Source organism: Larus michahellis, chromosome 1, assembly GCF_964199755.1.
Source record: "Larus michahellis chromosome 1, bLarMic1.1, whole genome shotgun sequence".
NCBI lineage: Eukaryota > Metazoa > Chordata > Aves > Charadriiformes > Laridae > Larus > Larus michahellis.
This window is the reverse complement of record NC_133896.1, coordinates 116,332,125-116,355,039: the sequence shown is the minus strand read 5'-3', so window position 1 is coordinate 116,355,039 and position 22,915 is coordinate 116,332,125. Positions and strand designations below refer to the sequence as shown.

Genomic DNA, 22,915 nt, shown 5'->3' with positions numbered 1-22,915 from the left:
AAAAAAAAGAAAAAGAAGGAGGGGTCTTTAGAAACAGCTTGCTATCTGCATAGTTCGGAATAACATTACACCGTTCCCTTTTCCTTTCACCATTTCATCTATCTACAGCTCTTTTTCGTAAAGTGACTTTCTTCATTGTCAAACTGTAATCTTTCTCAACCTACTTTTGAAATAAAACATAAAAATGTGAAAACAAAATGGGGAAATAGGCTCAGTTTGTAGTTACTTGCTCTGTGTGAGGAAAAATATAAGAAAAGACAAAAACAGAAAAAAAAATCAGAAGCGGGAAATAAAGAACTCCAATGTATTTCAAATTTTTTATTTCAGATTTCTATAAGCTCCACTGCATTTTGAGAAATACTAGACAGAGTCCAAATATAGTAAAGAAGGGCTATGGGCAGTCATTATGATGAAGACAAAATTCAAACCCATATGGATTATGTATAAACATTTAGGCCTGATGAGATGAATTACCTTTCAGCACTTTAATTGCTTTTTTATTTCTCTGTTTGTTTCAATTTAAAATTTAGAATCTCCACATCTCTCTCATTAATTTTGAAAATAGCAATTCCTTCCAATTCCAGAGGAATCTAGAATTAATCTATATCTAAATTAATTTTCTGCTTACAAAAAGATTAGCCAGACAATAAATATTTAGATAATTTAGACATTAAAGGCTGATTTACCTTGTCACCTTCAGAGAAAGTTATTCCATCAATGGCCCTTTTCCAAGTAATCTCTGGAACAGGTTCTCCTTCTGCTTCACAGATGAGGGTGGCTTTCCCATTCTCAAATGTGGTTTCATTTTTAAGTTGTATTATTTGAGGCTGTACTGTTAAAAATACAAATTACATTACTCATTCTGCACAAATAATGTCATGTCAAAATCTATCTTTTAAACCACTATTTGTTTGTTAAAGCACATTCCTGTTTTTTTCTTTTTTTTACTTAGGATTAACTAAAGGTTTAATGTTACCATCGATAAGAGCAATTAACTTTTCTGACTTCAAGTTGCACAACAACCATTTCTGTAAGTCTGATGACCTGGACTCCTGGCTCAGCACGGCTGACACCCATGGGACTGCCTGACTGCCTGCTCCCCTCGGTGGGGTAGTGTGGGACGGGTCCTGGCTGACGAGGCCCCTACCCCGATGGCTGTGTTCGTGTGCTTTGCTCCTGGCTTGCTGTCCTTAGGGACCAGCGAGCCCTTGCTACTCTCTGGAGCTTCAGGAATGAATTAAAGATTCAATGATTCCATGATGATCCAGCACCTGAGCAGGAATAACTCCATGGACCAGTGCAGGATGGGTGCTGACTGGCTGGAAAGTAACTCTGCAGAAAGTGCCCAGGGAGTCCTGGTGGACATGAAGTTGACAGCAAGAGAGCAATTCACCCTTGAGTAGAGAAGGCTCCAGGGATCCTAACCATGTGTACAAATACCTCATAGAGGTGAGTACGGATAGAGCCAGAATCTTCTTGGTGGTGCCCAGTGACAGGGCAAGAGGCAAATAGAAATACAGGAAGAGGAAAAACCTATTTTACTGAGAGGGAGACTAAACAGCATAAAAAGCTGCCCAGGAGACTGTGGAATCTCCATCCTTGAAGATGTTCTCACCCCAGCTAGACATGGTGCAAGACACCTGGTCTGCCTGGCCCTCCTCTGAGCAGGGGGTTGGACTAGGTGGTCTCCAGAGGTGCGCTCCTGCCTCAGGCATTTTTTGATTCTACAACAATCTGTGTTTGTCTTCACATACAAATTATTTGGAAAAAAAATATTAATATTCTTGGTCTTTTATCTTTAGCAATATTTAACTCCCTTACACAAATAACAGAACTTAACAAAATGCCCCAATAACAAACATATTGTACTGGTATTAACACTGTTAAGTCCTCTGATACAAAGCTATTCATCCTTACTTACCGAGTAAATTGGTAGTAAGATACACCTAAAAAAAATCCAGATAGCGTTTGCATTCTTCAAATCATTCCACTTTATAGCCACAAGCATACAGCAACCGCAGCTGTCAATCTATACTGTGCCTTGCCAGGTTATTTACTTATGCAATACAATTTCTGGTTACATGTGAATACTTTTATTTAGAGCACTTATCTGTACAATATCATAGAAGAACTCTGTTGTAGAACCATGTATAGAATAGTACTCTCTTCCATTGCATTCAAGTCCTTTCATAAAAAATGTTTTGGTCTTATATGTTCACCCATATATAACCATTAATAAGTTTCTATGAAGTCTACACTTTGAATAAGACACACATCCCACTGGAAAACCTAACATGTAATAATGTAATAAGAATATGATTCAATATGTTTACACTCAAAACCAGTGAATTAAGGTTACTTGACTAAATTTAATTTTGGCAGCTCTTAGCGTTGACTTTGTAAAAATTAAGGACATTTGTTGAAAATCACGTATTTTCTATGTAGTTTTCCTGAGTTTTGCTTTTGAGGAAGCACTAGTATAGTATATTCTATGAAGCAGAAAATAAGCAGAGGGGTAACCTATTTTCTAATGAGGTTACAAAAGTATATGCTACACAGAAAAGTAATATTGGCTTATGTTAGTGGATCAAAAGTGGAAAAAGAACCATTCAGGTTGGAAAGGTCTCCAGAAGGTCACCTTGACCAACCTCCTCATCAACACGGGGTCAACAGACCCTGTTCAGACCAGATTGCTCAGGGATTTGTTAGCTCTACCTTGAAAAATGCCAAGAACAGAGACTACACGGCCTTTCTTACCAGCCTGTTGCAGTGCCTGCCTCATGATGAAGAATGTCTTCCTTATGTCTAGTCTACTTTTTCATTTTATGGACACTATTTCATTTACGACCATTGCCTCACAGATGCTGCATTCAGCAGTACCAAGAAAAACAATACAACCAGGTTCAAACTTGCTATATCCAGACACAGTATCTACCTCTCTTTTATCCATTTTCACCACACCGTTCTTGGTGTCATTTCTCATTCCTTAGCTCCATACTCCTTCTGTTGCTTGTATACTGTCTGCCCACCCTTGACTATTACAAATAATCTATTGTGTATTTACTGCATAGAGATGAAAAACAGGTAATATTTTACCTAACAAAGCACTGCACTAATACCCTGCTTCATTAAGATATAATCTACGGTGAGTGACATTGGGTGCAGAAAGAAAATACCCTGAGAGATCAGTGGTTCTTGAAATGTCAACTGGATCCAGCTTTACTGGATGCATTAGAAGGTAGTAAAACAGGAGGACATCAATTTGACCGAGAAAAGCTGAAACTTTCTTCAATAGTATAACAAGGGCTGTCATTTGAAAGTGCTACAAAAAAAGAATTTGAGATAAAAGATAACCAAGCTAAACTTCAAAATAACTTCAGTTATTACACTCACTTTCAGATTCATGCAAATGCCTGTGAAATATTCTACCTTGGGTAATTCAAATGCTCTACTTCTATAGCCATGTCTCCTGGCTACAATATAATCTGTTCTTTCTTTTCTATACTTTGATATAATATCATCCCTGGAAACAACAAAAGGGCTATGGCAGATATATCATTCATTTAAAAAAAAGCATCATACATATTATTTTATGTCAAGAAATTTGTAAAATTTGGAATTACATTATTTCCATCAGAACAAGAGGATTTCGCCATCTGGACACGACAAACAATATGATCTTCTCAAGTTGATGCATGCTCTAAACCATATAACTAATACTCTTTAATTTTTAATCTTAGACTTATATTCTAAATTTCTTTAAGTTCTTCTTCAAATAGATCACAAGACAAAGTTTTAGCTTGACATTTTAGACATGAACAGCTGACATTTAAAGGAATAAGCACTGATTAATCATCAAATATATCTAGCTGACAGTTATTACTAGGAAGAAGAAGAGAGCTCAAACGGGGGATATTATTTAATTGCTTCATTTTTGTAGGTCACAAGTCATAACTTGCCATCGACTGCAAGTTTTTATACTGTTTGACTACTTTTTTATGACATTTTGGACATTGTAAAGTATTAAAATAATTTTGTGTACATGTAAATGACAATATTTATTTGAAAATGCCCAGACTATTTGCATTAGGCTTGTGAGGCAAGGTTTTGGTAGCCGGAGGTGGCGGGGGGTGCTACAGGGGTGGCTTCTGTGAGAAGCTGCTAGAAACTTCCCCCATGTCTAATAGAGCCAATGCCAGTCGGCTCCAAGATGGACCCACTGTTGGCCAAGTCTGAGCCCATCAGTGATGGCGGTAACACCTCTGGGATAATATATTTAAGAAGGGCAAAAAACTGCTGCACAACAGCAGCCAGAAGAGAGGAGTGAGTATATGTGAGAGCAACAACTCTGCAGACACCAAGGTCAGTGAAGAAGGAGGGGGAAGATGTGCTCCAGGAGCCTGAGAGGAGGTTTCCCTGCAGCCTGTGGTGAAGACCATGGTGAGGCAGGCTGTCCCCCTGAAGCCCATGGAGGTTAACAGTTGAGCAGATATCCACCTGCAGCCTGTGGAGGTCCCCACACTGGAGCAGGTGGATGCGCCCAAAGGAGGCTGTGACCCCATGGGAAGCCCATGCTGGAGCAGACTCCTGGAAGGACTTGTGACACCGTGGGGGACACACTCTGGAGCAGTCTGTTCCTGAAGGACTGCACCCTGTGGAAGGGACCCATGTTGGAGCAGTTCGTGGGGACTGTCTCCTGTGGGAGGTATCCCACGCTGGAGCAAGGGAAGAGTGTGAGGAGTCCTCGCCCTGAGGAGGAATGAGCAGCAGAGACAACGTGTGACGAACTGACCACAACCCCCATTTCCCATCCCCCTTCACTGCTTGGGGCAGGGAGGAAGCAAAGAAATCGGGAGTGAAGTTGAGCATGGGAAGAAGGGGGGGGGGGGGGAAAGTGTTTTAAGATTTGATTTTATTTATCATTACCCTGCTTTGTTTTGATTGGTAATAAATTAAATTAATTTCCCCAAGTCGAGTCTGTTTTGCCTGTGATGGTAATTGCTGAGTGATCTCCCTGCCCTTATCTCAACTCACAAGCCTTTGGTTATATTTTCTCTCCCCTGTCCAGCTGAGGAGGGGGAGTAATAGAGCAGCTTTGGTGGGCACCTAGTGGCCAGCCAAGGTCAACCCACCACACTAGTATTTACAGAAATACTGAAACAGGTGGGTTTCCCCCCCGCCCTCAATTATTTAACTGCTTTTTCTAAATTGACAAGGTCATTCTCAAACTGAAATGGCATTTGCTTGCTGTATTTTAGCAATTATGAAACAAATGGAAATACAGGTCTTGGAATGTCAATCCAGGAAGCCTACAGGTCTTTGCTGGTTTCTTCAGTCAAAAATATTGAAATATTTGTATTATAATGTATTTAAAAATTATAAACTGAATGACCTGACTGAAATGAAAGAAGGTTTGAATATAGAAAGGAGTTATCCTTAAGCTTCATTAAAATTATTTTATTCGGAAGGAAAAGGAATAGCTCATTACCAGACATGCATTTTTCAAATATTAAGAGAGTGATGCTGTCAAATAAATAACATTTACTGGTTGGAGGAAAATTTGCTCTCTGAGCAGAGAGGGTTGGTGTTAAGTTTTCTAATGTTTCCTCAGTGAACAAGTTTGGCCTCTTCTGGATTTGTCTCAGACAAGGGCAGTACCTTTTTGGACAGAAAGTTTAAGCTCATTGCTGTGTACTTTACACCCTCCCCAAAAACATTAAGAACATCGATAGCAATCTGAGGTTCCAGATTTGTTATTGGACACTTACAACTGATTTCTTGGAAAAATAACAGAATTTATTGAAGTCACAGAGTTCTACCCAGATCTTTGACAAAAGATGTTCATCAGACTTGGAAAGTAGCAAACATATAAAGCTTGAGATAGTCCTGATTATATCTCATGAAAAGAACTCCTTTAAACAGCTTATTATTAATACAAACATGGGTTTACTGGCAAGAGGCTCAGTTTATGTCTGTATCGCTGCTGGATAGGATCTCTTGATTAATACGACACATGAAAAATCGTACTCTTATGCTATCTTCCTCCACAGCCACACTTGTATCAGGTAGCAAAACTGCAATCCCATTCTCCTGGAAACTGCTGGTTCAATTTGACTTCAGTAAACAAGCTAGAGTCCAACAAGGAAATATCTAAGAAACAGAATCCTGAAACTTGCTTCCTATCAAAATAAGGGTTTGCACACATACCAGTATGAAAGTGTTGATTTAACGCATGATAAACCTGAGTCTTTGTATATATTAAAATGGTATCACTACTTGTCTTCTGAGAGAACCAGCATCACTACCTTTATAGATTGCACCAATTTTAAAAAGTAGAGGTGTTCCAAACAGGTAAGAAGGTAAAAGGGAGGAAGAAGGAATATAGAAAATGTATGAACTTTTGATACTACATCTTTAATTGATGAATTGTGTTTTGTGAAGCTGTAGTTCGTATACTTCATAATATCTGGGATGAGCAGGCACAGACAGTTCCATGCACAGTTCCATGGGATTCCTTTTCTATCTATATTCATGAATTTAAGTGAAGAACTTCCATATATATATTGAATAGTGTCTTAGGGGAAAAAAGAAAAAACACAAACCACAAAAAAAAACCTAACAAAAAAACCCCAAACTGAAATACATCTTAATTTACTTATTAAGCTCAAAGGAGAAGTAACTAGGTGTGCTCCAGGCACTATAAATGTAAAAGGAATGCAGTCATTAAGCCTGAAAATAATGGAAAAAATTTAGGCAACCTCTCACTCCAGTTTCATTATAGATCCACTGCAGCCTCTTTGGTTCCAAGATGTGTGACTTTTGAGGGCCTAGATTAATCTAAGTGTTTTGAATTTTAACATTTGGAACACATCAGAGAGGGATAAGACAGGAGAGGTCCATTACATTACCTCTCATCTGCCTGATGACAGATTAAAAAAGAATAATAGCATATACTTTTTTCAATAACCAATAAAAGTTAAATTGAACACAGCTGTAAAAACCTTCCTGCTATATAAGATTCAGATTATATTTTAAAAGACATCTAGAAAATAAAAATATTGTGTGCTTAAACTATACAATAATTATAAAGGGTAATGCTTCTTGAGGTATTTTTCTGTCAGTTGACTTTCATGAAATCGTCACAAGCTACTGAAATGCCAATGAAATATTTTTGATAAGCTGAGACTACCCTCTCATAGATTATGTAGGTAAAAGACCTATACCTTAGGGAACTTCAAATTAACATATGCTAGAACTCCTTCCCATTTTTTACCAATTCTGATTAAAGAAAAGGTATTTTTCCCTTTCTAGAAACATACATTTCTAGACAGAAATGTCTCTTTCTATGGCATATGTACAGAAGAGAGAAAACTTCTTGAAAACCTCAATTATTTATGCATCATGGAATGGTAGAACCAAGCATTTGAGTGATTAAGGAGTGGAAATGATCAACTAAAGAACAAACAAAATGAAGACATATAAACTGTCCTCGGAATATAAGCACTGTTCTTATAAAGTATGAATATGTTTTTAAAGCTAATTTTGTTTCATTTAGCACGATTAGATGTTTTATTATAAGGTAAATGAATACTACTGCCATCACTCTGGAGAAGTAACGATGCAGAAACACATATTTAGGTCTTAGAAAGTGAGACAATGTAGGAAGGTTTTAAAGGACTGAATTTTCTTGACTGCTCTTATTATTATGTTATTTTTGAAAACTTTGTTGGGATGCCCACAGCTGTAAAAGTGTAGTATTTCATAATTCAAAATGCTTATTCACATGTATATAAACACACACATACAAATGGCTAATTACATCACAAAACAAATCAAACAATGAAAATGAATAGTATGGGTAAGTGAGATACAAAGTTAGCTACCAAGCAGAGACAAATACTAAAAATATTTTTGAAAAAATTCAAGGAGGAACACCTATGGTTTCAAGCCATTCAGAAGGACTAAACATAAAAAAAATCTTAGCACAAGTCCTAAGCATTAATATGGATGAGATCTTTCAGGTAGAAATAGATAACAATGCAGAGAGAACTATAGCAGATGACAGATAGAGATTACCAAATCATGATCAGTAAGAATGCCTTTGAGGGAAACAGGGTTTTCTTTATTCTTCTAAGCCTTATTCAGTAGAACAGATAAGAAGCACTAACAAAGATAAAGAACTGGGAAGAGCTGGGTGTGTGCATATAGGTTTCTATATATGTGTTAGTGTTCCAGAAAAACTGTCAGCGTAAGAATTTGATATGAGGACAAAATAGCATTTTTAACTGACACTGGAAATAAAAAAAAATGTTGAACAAAAAAAATCTTGCATGGAAACTAAACATATGCATGTGTTAGATGGAACTAAGATGGGCATGTTCATTCAAAAGTGCAGAGTACTAGAAATTTTAAATGCTGAATGCTACAATGTTACTGTTATTCTTATTGCATTATGGTTACATTACTGTTATTACAAGTTTCAGCCCTGCCAGAGCCCTGTCGCAGTGGAGACAATAGTCATCGCCAAGGAGTTTGCACTGTAAATTAAAATAAAAGACAGCAGGAAGGTGAGACGAGCAAGCTAATGGAATGGAAAAGAAAAATGTAATTTAATAGGTCATTTTAACACAAACTCGCTGTTTGTGTACTATTTAGCTATAATAATCAGCCATCTGCCTTGCCATTTTCAAACTGCAGTTTTTTGAATACATTTAAGGGGAAGAAATGTATATTAAGATGTTGGCTATATTTATGACTGGGAGTTTAACCTGCGTGAGAGAGACAAAAGCAAAAGTAAAGCTCTTTGTAGGAGAAAATACAACTACTCTGCTACATGTTTCCAGACTGAACGTAGAGATGAATTTCGTAAAGGCAGTATTACATGAAAATCATACTAGGTTTAGAGATTACAAATAAGGTCAGAGGCTTAACTTCTGGTACTATTCCCTAAGGTCAAACTAATAGGACACAGATAATTATAATCTGATTTAAATATGTCCAATAGTAAACCACAGAGGAAGAACTCTAAATATACATACTTAACATGTTCTAAATTAGCTATAACCACTCAGGAAAGGGACCTGGGAGACACTGCAGACAGTTCTGTGGAAACACGAGTTCAGTGCTTGGGGAGAGTCAGAGAGGAAACCGAATGTGGGAGAAGGCAGAGATCAAAGCAGAAGCAGCGCTGTGCTGCTGAACAGCCAGGCTCCCCCCCTGCCCAGACGTGAATCCAGCATGCAATTCTTGCCTTGCCATTTCACAAACAGGCAATTATGACCAAAAAGGTACAGGAACGCATGGTTCAGAGATGCATAATCATTTCCACAGTAGGAGAAATTAAATAGACTAGAAACTTGCACCTTAAAAAATAAATGGACTAGCAAGAGAGAAAACTACATTTTACATAAATAACACATGGAATTATTCTTCACTTTTTATCTTAAAATGAGAATTACAAGCCAAAGGAATGAACAGCCTCCAAACTTAAACATAGGAAATAATTTTTCGTGCAAGAAAGAAATAATTCAAGGAATTTAGCACTTTAGGATGTTGTGGAAACAAAAAGGATGTGTAGGTTCAAAATGAATGAAACAAAGTCATGGTATCTATTAAATCATTTGGATTTAGCTTCCCAGGGAGTCCCCAGAATAGTGGTTGTTAAAAGATGGAAGAATGTATTCAGGAAATACTCACTCTTAGTCTGGTGTCTCCCTTTCCCTATTCCTTGCATTAAAAAGTTACCTACGTAAATTTCATCCATACTTAGAAGTACTTGAATCACACAAAATTATTTCTGTCTGAAACTTAGTCTTTTCTATTCCTTCAAATTAGTTTCAGTTTTGGGTTGTTGTTTTTTTTGTTGTTTTTGGTTTTATTTTTAATTTTGGAAATACAATTGAATAAAATGTTTAGGTTTCTCCACAAAAATCTTCAAGATGCTCTACATCTTGAGGCTGGGATGAAATCCAAAACTGTATTTCAGCTTCTTTCCTTTGAAAAGCACTTGAGAATAACTTTCAAGCACCTCAGAAGAACAAAGTAGCCCAATGGTTAGGCAACCCATCTGGAGTATGGAGCAATGGAGAGAGCACGGCATGAAGGGCTATGAAGAGCTTCCCAAATAGGAAAGCCAGTGGAAGGCACACAGACACAGCTAACCTGTTCACCTGACACCACAGCTTCAGCCTCAGGCTCCCAAATCCCAAACGACAGGATTATCCAACCCAACTGTTTAGCTTTTTCAGAGCAAATTACCAGATTTGCCTCTCCCGTTAGAACTGTTTCACTTTGTATTGTTAGTTTTAATTGGGACTTAACATTTAATTTCCCATCGTCCTAAGTATGTGCTTTAGCTGTTCAAATATAAATGGTCTTTCTCTCTACTACGAGCCAAAAAACCCCAACACATTACTTTTTTGTATGTTTTTCATAAATAAGCTACAGCCTTGATCCTGCACAATGATTCTGCCGGAAGTTTTCTACATTCTCACAGATGCCTACTCTCCCTAGGTTATAGCTACACAAAACTTCAAAGGAATTATCAGCTCTATGTAAAGCAGAGAATCACGAACACAAATTGAGCGTTAGAGCACAAAAAGAGAAATAAGTTTTCATGTTATTACTTTTATCCTTTGAAACTCAGATCAGACAATGTTTTTTTTGTGACTCCATCTGCAATCACGCACTTAAAATAAAAATCAAGAAAGAAAAATAAATAAAAAATAATCAGGAACACCTCTGCATGGTGTCTTCTTATTAAAAAAAAAAAAAGGTAAAAAAAAAAAAAAAAGAAAAGCACTGCTTAGAAGTACAAATAACCTGGGTTTTCCCCTTTTATAATTTTTCCCTTTCTTCTCTTGGTTTTCTTACAATAAGCCAACTTTTAAAGGAAAACCAGAGTGAATTAACAATTTAACACTCCATTGTACTGTATCTGAATAGTAGAAAAACTAATGCCGAAGACAGCCTTTTCAAAATTAAAGTCAGATGTAAAGGTTAAAGTAGCCAACAGGGAGGAAAAATCTGTAAAATTATTCAGAGTGGCTTGCTGCTTCAGTAGACACCTTGCAGATAAACTGTTCCACTGAAAATTGTGAATTATAACTTCAGTTCCCTACTATTTACATATAAAAAGGAAGGATGGAACATGCAATACAGTACTTACCAAAAACTTGAAGGAATGTCTGTTTTTTATCATTTCCTGCTTTGTTTTTAGCATTACAGATATAAGGACCTGCATCAATATTTTTTATATCTCTTATTGTTAGTTCTGTATTGCTTCCTCTCAGCACATATTTTTCATTTTCTTCAATAAGTTTGCCATTCCTAAAAAAATAAAAATGACGTATAAATCAACAAGTAGGTTCCAAAGTCTGAAATGGTGTGCTATGGAAGCATTAATATGTTGAAAATAATCATTGAGGGAAAAAAACGTTATGCTAGCTTCGAAAATGCATTAACTCACATGGCATAAATTAGCAGTATGTATAGAAGATATTCGATTTTAGCATAACTAAAATTGTTCTGCAGGATCACAGTGGTTTTTCATAAGAATGTGCACATTCTGGACACAAGCAAAGCATACTGAACTGCATTTTGATGTTCAAGTTTGATGCCCAGCTTCAAAATTTTATTGTCAGATTCTAAAATATGTATGTATGAAAAATACTATAATATTTTTATTCTTAAATGTTCAATATTGAATTAAGGTTAGAAAAATGCTTGTGAATAGCACTCTAACATACACCTTACACTCCATGAAGTATAGAAGGAAATCGGTTCTACAAATACATACTTGTAGGTGAGAAACATTTAAAAGCCTGTTTTCAAAGTGTAACTGTTGCAGTTCACATTAGTAACAACGTACCAACTTATAAAAAAATATTTTAAATTACTTTAGAGCTTACTAGCACATAAAGAACCCTTCCAAATTATTTCCTCTCGGTTGCTGCTAGCTAGCCACAACTTAGTAAGCAGACAACTCTCCAGATGTTAGAATGAGTTCTGACCAGATGGTACAGAAATAATAAAACCTGTAAACAATCCTGAGGGCTGATTGGGGCTTGACCGGTCCATTTGAGCACCTTGGCACACACACAGTTATCAAAACAGCTTCATTGTCAAAAGTGCAATGCTAACTTTGTTTATTTCTTCTCATTCTGCCTTGTTTGCTGTAGGCTTCTTTTGATCTTGTTTCTGTTGAATCATCAACAGTCCCTTCTCATAAGCACCTACACAAAAATTGCCTGATTTTCATAAGCATTGATAATCCTGCTGACAATGCCAACTTCTTGAAAACAAACTATTTATAAAATGAAACCATTATGCATAACTGAAATATTCTATTGTATTCTGCATGCCTAGGTTTGAACATCTCGTTTTATTTCAAGATTTGAGCAATGATGTTTTTCACTTTCTTTCTGCTCACATAATGCTGATAACTACATATGTTTCATATTTTCTAAAATAATATTTTCCCTAAAAGTGAGAATACTGTTTCTTTCTTGGGAACATTAATATCTGTTAATAGGATTCCCCTAGCATCTATACAACTTGCATTTTAGTAACACTTTTGTAAATAACTCTAGTCCACTTAGCTGTCCACTTCAACACATTATTCACATTATTGTGATACTTGTTTATCAAGTCATAGAAATTGTTTGGCAGAACAGAAAAGGTCCAATTTTCCACACAGGTGGTTTCACAAAAAAATCTAGTCATATCTGTTAGGAGACAAAAGTCTATATTCAAGGACAGAAGTAGTTTCCAAATGCCTGTTATCAGAAATATCACCTATATCTATGAAATTTCTAAGCAGAAATGAGATTATGAGCATTTCCCTGGACCCTTTAGTGAACAGGAGAGATTCAGATTGATGCTGATATTGCAGAACAGGAAAACATGAATAAGATATTAAACGGGGATAATTTCTTTCGTCAGATAATTCTAAGTCCTGTCAGTAACGATAAGGGGATTGATCCAGTTAAACTTTACAAGTGTAAATCATCTCCACAGATGTAAACAATCATCGTGTTTTCAGTAGGACTATTCACATGAGTAAAGATTTCCAGTTCGTGACCTGTACATTTGGATCTTTATCTTTCAGTCCTGGCTAATTTAATTCTATTACTGTATTGCTTCTCTGAAGGTTATACTTTTCACTAATGTACAATAGAGTTATTAGGTAAGTAGTGAAAAAATTAGATTCTCTCAGTCCATGAAATATCCACAAAGTACATATGCATATTAAATGGAGCAGCACTTAAGCTTGCTGACCTTTCTTCTCGACTAGGTATTTCAAACTGACAAATTTGTAGGTGAACTAAAACATGTTTTTGAGAAAGACTGACACGTTAGTTCAGAAGCCTCCTTTTTAAATTGACAATCTTAAACATTGTCAGCACCTGGAAATGAAAAGGGTCAACATAAACAGTTAAAGCTTTACCACATTAGATATTTTCTTAGAGTTTAAAGCTTGAAACTACTGTCTCATCCAGCACCTTGCTTACAGTCGACGCAGAGGGATATATAAGCTACCTCAATAGTACTGTCAATTGATTTTAAAAATACAGCCATTTTTCATGCCTTAGCTGAAGTTGACCTGTTAAATCAGTTCATTGGAAACCGAAATGGAGACAGGAGAAAAGAGAATTTCTTTTTTAATTGACTAAAATACCAGTGGACTGTAAGGAAGGTAAGACTACATGACGGCAGATCCAAATTATGCAGGCCTTGGTAAAGAAACTTCAACAGAGTGAATAATGAGAGAACAACTGTTGTCAGAGCACATGTTAAAAGGCAACAAAGACACGAGAACACTGAACTATGTATAAAACAAGTCCTTAATGTTGGTGAACCATCTCAACAGGTATAGATGTACTTTCTATACAATAGAACAAAAATCCTCAAGCAGAATGGAATAGCAATCATTCCCACCCTTTTTATCAGAGCTCTTCCTCAGCTCTCTAGAATGCTCGGTATACATTTGAATGTTTTACAAGTAAACATTATTCTCTTCTATAATAGCTTGCATCTCTCTGGACTTTTTTCCTTAGCATAGTCATGTATTCAGAAAACAGACTTCCATTAAGTCATTTTACTGCACAAACCCATTTTACAAATGGTTAACCTGAAGCAAATTAAATAAAATGACTGAACTCACATAGATAAATGGTACAGCTGGGAACAAAAGTGGACACATGATTCCCATAACTTGCTGTAACCAAAGGTTATAATCCTTCTAAATGAGCATTAACACTTAATCAAATTCAAGATGTAATTCCACTTGTTTATCAAAAAAGAAATACTTGCATAAAACTGGGTTAATATTAACTTACATTCAACACCAAAAAATACACTAAATGTGATGAAATTGGAAATATGACACCTTGGCCATTAATTCTGATAAATGGATTCAATTAGGTTCTCAATTGATGTCATGCATATTAATATTAGATAAATCAGATTTGATAGACTTTCATATCACTGACAAGTGATCAAAATCAAGAAGGATTATCTTGATCTAGTTTATGCTCAGTCTAATTTCTAAAGAAAAAGAATCTGAAATATTCTAGAAAACTAAGGTCTTTATCTTGACATACCTGCGAGGTAAGTCCAATGACAAGGAAAAGATGTCAGCAGATTCTGAATCCTTTTAACTGGCTACTAATATGTGAGTGAAAAGGGAACTGATCAGCTCAGGACAGAGATTTCAGAAATTTGATGCAGAAATTTAGTACTGGAACACAATTAAGATCAAGTTTGCTTCCTCCAGAAAAAAATAATTTAGCTCCCCCCATCTTTTTTCCTCCATTTGCATATCAATGATAATATTCCATCACAGAGGCCAGGGGCCTTTTCACCTACCACTTTGCAACCTCTCACTGTCAGCAGATAAAAAAGCAAGAATATTTTCTACTGCCAAGAACTTATATAGCCTAATAAGATAAAATAAAAAGACAATGAAAGGAAAAAAAAACCCAAACAAACAAACAGGGAAGGGAGGCACATAAGCCAATTTTCCTCACTATGAGATAGTTCCTGAAATAGGAAATAAAATCTTTTAAAAGTTATTTAATGAATGGTTTAAAAAAGTCAGTGGCTTCAGGGGCTGACAAACTGAAGGAAAATCTTTCAGTAGGCTCTGATAAGCAGAGGTGTCTCTCCAAGATGCTTAGCCTGTGTACATACTGTTATATTTATAAAATATTCTAAAAAACCACACAACTGTAAACAGAGTTATCCACAAACTGTGGAAATTTATGCATTCTTTCTTAACAATATAAAACATTCATGTTGGTTGTCTTACAACAAGGCCATTTAGGATGCCAGATTGCAGATAACTCTTAAGAATTCTGGCCAGATAAGACATACATTGTAAAAAATTACTTCAAAGACATTAAGTAATCAGAATATTCAACCTTAATTTGAATTCAGTATCAGTTCTTTAATTTGGACTCTGCATATTTTGTTTTTCTTTTTCCTCCTCTTCACTAAATTTTGAATTCTAAGCCCCATTAAGGAATTAACTTTGCATTCTGTTTATTTACATCTCCTGAGATTTAAATTGCAAAAGAGAAAAATTTAAATCCATATTTGACTTATGGCATGTTAAGATAAAGTTGTCAGTCAAATGAAGGTAACTTTTAAAATGAATCTAACATTGTTCAAAGATTCCAAAGGAGATTAAGAATTTATGGAAATTCTTTCTATGTCCATTTTGAAAATGCAGCAACCTTTTAATTCACCTGAAATAGTATATGTATTCGCAAATTATTCAGGTATAAAATAGAAATGTGCACTGGTACGATGAGTGTGAGATACTTTATATCCCAAAAGTGATACACATCTTTGTTAAATTTGAAAGAATATACGGTGTATGCATATCTAAATTTTTACAGATGTTATATGGTAAGTGTTCCCAAATGAAACAGTAAGTGTTCCCAATGTTCATGTCATTGATATCATCAGAAAACACACATGAACTTTAAAAGCAGTACCATTTTCAAAACATATTACATTTTTAAAATTACATAAAATGCACTTGAAACTTACTCAGTGAAACGTTCCATACCTTAAGGGTTTCTAAAGCCATACTTCCTGAATCTCATTGAAACGGAGTGTTATGGTTAAAATTTATTTCTACAGATGAGAAAAATGTTATCTTTGTTATCACTTCTGCAGATCTACATTGGATATTTATTTATTGCATAACTGCATATGATTTTACCTGATGCATTCATGTACAAAAGTTGTTGTGAGATTTTTGCTTCTATTCTTTTTGAGATACGGACTTATTGCTTCAGCTTTATGTGTTTCCCTTCAAATATGAATTTGAGGGGAATTATGCCAATATGGTATTTTAGTTACTTTTTACATATATCTCACTTGCTGGCAACTTGAGTGCAATTGAATTTGTGTGAGTTCATTCACTTATTGATGCTGAATCTAGCTTTAGTAGTTCAAACTGAAATGGACAGCAGATGCTCTTAAAATTCAGTAAAGAAATTAAGGTTGCACAGATTAATGGACTGTGATAGAAAACTGTGACACATTAAAACAATGTGCTCAGATGTGAGGACCTCAAGCGAACTTACCTATACCAACTGATTTCAGGTGGAGGTGATCCAATGGCTCTGCAGAAAAAAGTTATTGCCTCTCCTCGATCTGCAGTGGCATTAAAGGATTTCTGTAGCAGAGTAATTGCAGGGGGAACTGGAAAATAAAGCATTATGTCATGTTAATGGAAAAATAAATGACTTTATGTGTTTCCGGAGAAATTTAAAGCACAGGATAGGATCTTTTGCTAATTTTGGGATTTATGGTTACAATTAGGGATCAAGTTACAAGATAAATCACTGATATTAGCATTTCTTTTCTTTTTTACACAAGAATTTTAATATTAACAGGGCATTCATAACATTTTTTTTTTTGCACTAGAATAAATTTTTAAAACTCTTTTTCCGCAGTTCTTCCATTTTTTTACAGAACATTTAAAAGTAACTAGTTATACCTAGCATGTATAAGACACAACAGAGTTATGACTGGTACTAATTTAACTATCTCAAATGAAAATGTATCTCTACTTTTTTTTTTTTTATCTTTCATTCATTTATAAAGATGACATACAACCATGTACTGATGTCAGACAGTGCTTTTAAAAAAGTATGCAGTAGTCTTGATTATGCATATTTAATTCTTTTTACTAAACTCCTGCATATTTCCTGGGCAGGAGTATCACCAGCTTCAAAAAGTGAAAGGTGATAAAACCCAAAGGATACAATCTATTTTTGGAGATGATATTTCCAAAAAATTTTAATGTGTTCAGAAAGCAACAGATTTTGTCTGTTCTTGATGGGATGAAGTTATGACTAAAACTGTAACAGTCCACAGAGAACCTCTACCCAACAGAAAAAATAGCAATAATTTTTAAGACAGAACAACTCACAGGCTGATATTTAATATCTGTGTTTATATGGTAATTTTAAGACAGCTGTCGTTAATCTGTTACCATTAACTGTGAAGCGAATAAACAATAAAAACAATCCCAGCAGACTGGAAAGAAGGGGATATGTGGAAAAGAAGGAATGTCAGGGAAAGCAAGAGGAACAGGAAAAGAAGATTAGAGCTTCACAAAATGTAGGTCTCTGCCAGCAAGAACATCCTATCATCAGTGACTCAGAGTCATGCTTTTTAGCTTTAATTTTCACTAGAGAGAAGAAGGAGAAACAGGTAACCCCAATGAATTTGCTTTTAGCTTCCCATTGCACTTACACATATTTTTCTCACAAACTGTTAAGAATCAACTTTTGTTGCTTTGCACCAAATATTTTAGCTTTAGTATTCTCCTTCAGAAGCCTGTCCAGCTTCTGAACCTTAAATGTATCAAATTATTAAAAAATGATGTACCAAAATTATCAATGATCAGTAAGTAAATGTACTTTTCACACTTTTTAATGTGTGCTGAAATTTAAGTGTTTCACAGATCACTTCTTTCCTATCCAAAATTTCACGGGCCATTACTTGGCATACAAAACCCTTCTGCTGTGCAACATCTTGCATGAAAAAATGTCACTTAGAAAATGTTGTATACATTTTAGCCATTTTGCAGTGCATTCTAATGTCTAGGCCTGAAAATACACTCATTAACATAAGGGGATGAAACAATTCTTTGCCAGCAGTATCAAGTTCTTCACTGCTCACAGCTAAGAACTACAGGACTGTGACTTGGTTCAGCACTTTACTTAAGCACTTCAATCTTCCAAGATACACTGCAGTGACACTGAAATTAAATATTATTTTTCTTTTCAAACATCAAATTTATTTTTCTCATCATTCTTTCTGGGAAGAGATTTGTTCATCTTTGGTTCTGTTCTTGTATGTATGTAGGATGGAACCAAAGTGTGAACCTATAAGAGGAAAAAGCCAAATGAAGCTATATTGGCAAGTCTATCACATTTCAAACTTAAAACAAAATGGTAAAATTCAGTCATATTTAAGTGAAAACAATTATTTTTTGTTTATATCAGGAAGGTCAGGAAGTCTGCCAAACTTATGAACTTCCCAGACAAAGAAATCTGAAAGAAATAAAGCTAGTAAGTCCATTTACCGAGAGAGAGAACAAAAAATAAGTTTTTGTTTTCAGGAAAACTTGAATTCTTTTGTTCTATTTTATACTAACCTTTTTTTTTAACAAAAGAATGCCATTTAGACCTCACTGTAAATATGGATAGAGAAGAAATGCTATAAAAAGTTCAGTGTTGCAAGTAGAAAAAGATACCTAAACATTAGATTTTAAAGATATAATCTAGCTCAAATGTATTTCAACTTATTATCCATTATAACCCCCAAACATTTCCATACATTAGAAACAACATTTTATATATCAAACTTTGTTCCAAGATTTACTTTTATCTATTTAATCTATTTTTGAGTAAAGTTGCATTCTGTTTGTACGTAATCTTTAAAGCATCATACAAAAAATTAACCAATATAATGAACAGCCTGCTAAAACTAAAAAGGTTTTTTAACATCCATTTACTTACTGTAAGTTGCTTTCACGCTTTTTTTATGGTAAGTCTGTTTCACAGATCACTTCCTTCCTATCTGAAAATGCCTGGGCTACAGATTGGATATGGAAATACCATGTCCCCGGGGCAATGAACCTCTGAATATGTGGGCCAATAATCTAGGCAAACAGATTTTAAAACTTCCTCTTCAAATTTACTCGTTTTTTTTCTTTTCCATAAGTTATTAGAGAGAGGATTTGTTTTGCATTTCACAGCCTTCACTATCAAACTGTTCATCTCAGTCTTGCAACACTAACCAGAACACTGAATATCACTTTCAAAATATCTTTTTTTTACAGCTTTTAGCTTTTAAAACTATGTGTATGTGACCTGAGTCATAACTGCTGCTATGATCAGCTAGTTTACACACTGGTATAGAAGAGAAAATACTCTACTACTGTCTGACAGAAATGCTATCCATTTCATTTCTTCTTCCTGATATTTACATCTCTCCCAGATGTGAATTAGCCAATGTTATGTCAACCAGCTTAGCATCCAGATGGAGGGGAGAATGGAAGAAATATTTTCAAGATACACCCCATTGTCTTTGTTAATTCCTTCTCTTCAAAATGAGATACATCTCTACAACATTATCTTTATGTGTAGTTATAAGTGCCCACTATTTAACACGAAGACTTAGACTATTTTAAATTTAAATCACAATTACAAAACAGGAAATTTCCTATTTAATGTAAGAAATTCATAAGAAATTAGTCCTACTTACTACTCCACTAAAAATAAAAAATAATTAAAAAAAATGCAAGCCACCTAGTTTCAGTTTCTTAGGAAGTTATTGTTAATAAGGAAAATAATAATGCTCCATCTAGGTATCTAAGTTAAAAAGTTCAATTAATTTCCACTTAGTCAACATCACTTGCACGTGCTGCTTCATCAACTGTGAAAATTTCTGCTACTTAGGTACCTAAATATGGGTACAGACACCTAACTTCAGCCAAAGAAAGAATGAATCTGCAACATGTTCTAAATCATTCAGGAAGTGGCTTTTCACCATTTTATTTTGGTGGTTGCAAGGTCTAATCCTTCATTTTATAGTAATAGTTCTAGTGGCCATAAATTTTTCTTGCTTCCACATAGCACAAGAAACCATTCCATAAGCAAGTGTCATCCACAGGGCAGAGATGACTCAGTTATGACCAGAATGGCCCAAGAGGGAACTTACCTCTTGTTCTTAAATAGAAGAATCATAGGTTTTATCCTAGGTTTAATTTTCTCCTCTTCTTGAGAGGATTTGAAGAGACTGGTCTTCATCAGCATGCTTTAAGGCCCGGGTGCTTTCAGCCTCTCAATGTTTTTCCACTCTCTCTGTCCTCTCTTTTTAGTTGGACAGAGAGATAGAGAAACAGTACCAAATAAAGTACTCACTCACAGAAAAGGTGATCTTAGTTCAAATCTGTGCCCTGAATCAGAGGATGTATGGGTCACCTGCACCATGGATAATACTCTAACTATAAGACCGTGAGAAGGATAGCTAATAGTTTCTGTTTTAATTAAATCTTCGTCACTATTCTTGCAAAAGGGAATCTGACATTTCACACTATTCTATTATAGCTTATATTTTTGAGTGGGTGCATGAGCATTAGAACAAATTATATTTGTAGAAACAGAAACAATATCAACCCTTGCTATATAAAAAAGAAGACATTTAGAAAGTAACATACCCACATACTGTTTGCAGTAGAGAATTCTGCTACTCTGCAAATAAATCAGCAAAGCTACATCAGCCCCTATATTCCTCCTGAAAATGTATTTCCACTTTAAACCCTAAATACATATGTGAAAGCGAGGACTAATGTTATTGATTCAATTATTAATCTCATCATTCTCTACATTCACCTCTCCCTACAGACTGTCACAAAAATTTAAAATTTTTTAAATATAAATTTATGGGTTACATGGCGTGCCAGCTCTCCTTAAGCATTCCTATTTCTTTGTTTTTTAGCTGCACTTTATCCAGCTTTGGAGACCTTGTGTGGTTCTTACTATGTGTTTGTATAGATCTTAGGTCTTTCTATAGATCCTGTAGGCACTACTGCAATATAAGGAAATAAACAGTAAAGTTCTAAATTTGAATAGTTTCTACATACAAATATTGCCATGATATTATCATCCAAAGTAATCATTATTGCTTTTGCTTTTTTGACTTTTTTTTAAAAAAAAAAAAAAAAAAAAGACAACATGGTGGAAATACAGCCACGTAGCTTTTACTGGCCTACAGATTGCTCCTTTTTTTTCCCCCCTCTTTTCTTTTCTGAATCCGATTCGTTCATAGGTTTTTCTTTTCACCAAAGAGCAATACAATTTTTCTTTCTTTCTGATTTTTAATATTACCCTAAAAGTAATTTTGGGCCAAGTTTTATGTAGGAAAACCTATTTATTCCTATAAACGAAGCAGAAAATAGCTCTTAATTGATACTACTCTACGTGAGTGACCATGGCAGAATCGCCCAATTGGCAACCCCTTCTCCTCCCAACTATGAACTGAAGTCTAGAGCTAACTGAGTATTAGCTTTCTTAGCTAGAGTCATAATAAATATATGAGGATCTACATTTGAGGATGTAATCCACCAGTAAAAGATGTGAAGTCAGACCATAGTCTTCAATCTGAAGTTTTAGGTCAAATACAGGCTTGGTCTCAGCTCAACAGCATATAAATATCCAATAGAAGTGAAAGGTTTTCACAATGTAGGTTCATATTCACGTGTATATATAGCAGCAGCAGAAAATCTCATTCAATTTTAAATGCTATCAGATGCACTGTTGGAACTGTACACAACCAGGAGTCAAACTAATGCAGCAGCACAATGCACAGAGAGGAAAGCAATTTGTTGGGGGTCTTCACACTGTGTAGGGCATGTACTGTTATATTCTATCACAATACGTAGGGTAATCACCCATTTCCTGCCACTGCCTGTGTAATATCTACCACAGTCTAAGGAATTCTGCTTCAAAGATTGACTATGTGGATTAAATAATACCTGTGCCAGAAGCTGCACTTTCTCCTGAAATTAACTGAGAATTCAACTTACGTAATATCTTCCGTAAACTGGGGTTTGCCAAGAAGGACCAGTCAAGGACAAAGCATTCAAAACTCAGAATGTAATAGGCACAATGGAAGTAGTTTCATTGAAAAAATGACATTAAACAGAATGCATAGATAAAAAATGCCCTTTAGGAACTGTGTCCTTTCCGGACAATATATGAAAAGATATTTATTTTACAACAGGTCAACCCTGAATTTAAGAGACAGCTTGAGCTAAAGGCTCCATCTCATCTTAATCCATCCATATTCCTTCTTAAAGGTTTATTATAAACTGATAAAATGCATAATGCCACTTTTCAGATAACTCACTATATATTTTACTCCTCATAAAAAGAAAATGTTAAAAATCTATAAGTAATGCTGTTAATCTTAATAAATTGTATCTGTGACTTTTGTAACAGTTATTAAAATACATTCAATGCAGTGAAGGTGAATAATTGAAAAAATCAAGTGTGGTATTTCAACAGTAAATATTGAAATGTTGAACTGAAAAAATAGAGGGTGAACTGAACTACTATATATTATCATCTGAAACTCAAGTCTTGCAGTGATTGTCAATGTTCCATGAATGATTAAAAGCAATAATCCAGCTTTTATGTATTTATGTAATGTGATATTATGAAATGTAATGAATTCTATTTACAAAGTATTGTAGATTTTTAAAAAATATTAAGCAATTACATTTATAGGAAAACAATACTAAAGACATGACAACTATATTAACCAGTTTAATCAGGAATTTTTACAAACTGATATAGTTTAAAATAGGCTATGAAAATCAAGT

The 22,915-nt window shown here is 35.0% G+C and overlaps 1 protein-coding gene across 1 annotated transcript in view; it reads right to left on the bottom strand.

The window, feature by feature from the left end:
• The window catches only part of NCAM2 (neural cell adhesion molecule 2), a 301,713-nt gene that overhangs the window by 109,263 nt on the left and 169,535 nt on the right, over positions 1-22,915 (bottom strand). The window contains exons 6-8 of the mRNA XM_074599962.1: positions 16,599-16,716; positions 11,168-11,328; positions 687-832 (exon numbers count right to left, since the gene is read on the bottom strand). Coding sequence (XP_074456063.1) covers positions 687-832; positions 11,168-11,328; positions 16,599-16,716 — 425 coding nt within the window. The remainder of the gene's footprint in view (positions 1-686; positions 833-11,167; positions 11,329-16,598; positions 16,717-22,915) is intronic.